The 1120-nt window shown below is 47.9% G+C and overlaps 1 protein-coding gene and 2 long non-coding RNA genes across 3 annotated transcripts in view; 2 read left to right on the top strand and 1 right to left on the bottom strand.

Annotated features, from left to right (window-relative positions):
- The window catches only part of LOC139026219 (uncharacterized), a 2772-nt gene extending 2531 nt beyond the window's left edge, over positions 1-241 (top strand). Inside the window, exon 3 of the long non-coding RNA XR_011477971.1 lies at positions 9-241. This is a non-coding gene — a long non-coding RNA (uncharacterized lncRNA). The remainder of the gene's footprint in view (positions 1-8) is intronic.
- Positions 1-1120, top strand: part of eif4e2rs1 (eukaryotic translation initiation factor 4E family member 2 related sequence 1) — a 28603-nt gene that overhangs the window by 26588 nt on the left and 895 nt on the right. Inside the window, exon 7 of the mRNA XM_024143560.2 lies at positions 248-398. Coding sequence (XP_023999328.1) covers positions 248-398 — 151 coding nt within the window. The remainder of the gene's footprint in view (positions 1-247; positions 399-1120) is intronic.
- LOC139026217 (uncharacterized) overlaps positions 1-1120 on the bottom strand; it is a 12664-nt gene that overhangs the window by 10913 nt on the left and 631 nt on the right. The gene's annotated exons all lie outside the window — the stretch shown is intronic.

Raw genomic sequence — 1120 nt, 5'->3', positions numbered from 1 at the left:
TGGAGGAGGTACTGGATAGCTACAGTAGCTAGCTTATCTAACGAACTAGCTACGTCCCATCAACACATACTGGATAGCTACAGTAGCTAGCTTAGCCAACTGTCTAGCTACGTCTGCTTAGGGGACGTGCGTGGGTCTGGTTCTGGTTTCCGACCGCCTTAGAAATCGATCTGTGGACACTGATTTTCACCGGAGTATGTCTACTGTGTGAAACACGAGGTGAAATTTGACCACTTGTTGTTGACAGGTCTGGCCAGCAGGTTCTGGGAGAACATTATTCTGGCCATGTTGGGAGAACAGTTCATGGTGGGAGAGGAGATCTGTGGGGTGGTGGTCTCTATACGCTTCCAGGTACGTATGTTCACACATGCCACACACACACACACACACACACACACACACACACACGCCACACACACGTGTGCTTTGGCGCATGGCCGCTAGGGGCAATACAGCTCAATCTACCACATTCCTGACTATTGGTTGTCACTAGTTACTACGGCCACAAAGTCATAAAACCCACCTATTTTTTTACTATTTCTCTTAAAATATGGTTTTAAACCTAACATTAACATCGACGGGGCTGTAGTGGAGCGGGTCGAGAGTTTTTCAAGTTCCTTGGTGTCCACATCACCAACAAACTATCATGGTCCAAACATACCAAGAAATTGGTGAAGAGGGCACAACAAAACCTTTTCCCCCTCAGGAGACTAAAAAGATGTAGCATGGGTCCCCAGATCCTCAAAAAATGTATACAGCTGCATCATATACTGGTCCAGGACCTCTATACTAGCTGGTGTCAGAGGAAGGCCCATAAAATTCTCAGAGAGTCCAGTCACCCAGGTTATAGACCGTTTTCTCTGCTACCGCACGGCAAGCGGTACCGGAGCGCCAAGTCTAGGACCAAAAGGCTCCTTAACAGCTTCTACCCCCAAGCCATAAGACTGCTGAACAATTAATCAAATGGCCACCAGACAATTTACATTGACCCCCCGCCCCCTCCCTTTTGTACACTGCTGCTACTCGCTGTTTGTTACCTATACAGAGTCACTTCACCCTCACCTACATGTACAGATTACCTCAACTAGCCTGTACCCCTGCACACTGACTGTACCAGTAC

The sequence above is a fragment of the Salvelinus sp. IW2-2015 genome, unplaced genomic scaffold (genome assembly GCF_002910315.2).
Source record: "Salvelinus sp. IW2-2015 unplaced genomic scaffold, ASM291031v2 Un_scaffold4143, whole genome shotgun sequence".
In the NCBI taxonomy this organism is placed as follows: Eukaryota; Metazoa; Chordata; class Actinopteri; order Salmoniformes; family Salmonidae; genus Salvelinus; species Salvelinus sp. IW2-2015.
This window is presented reverse-complemented; position numbering and strand designations above follow the sequence as displayed.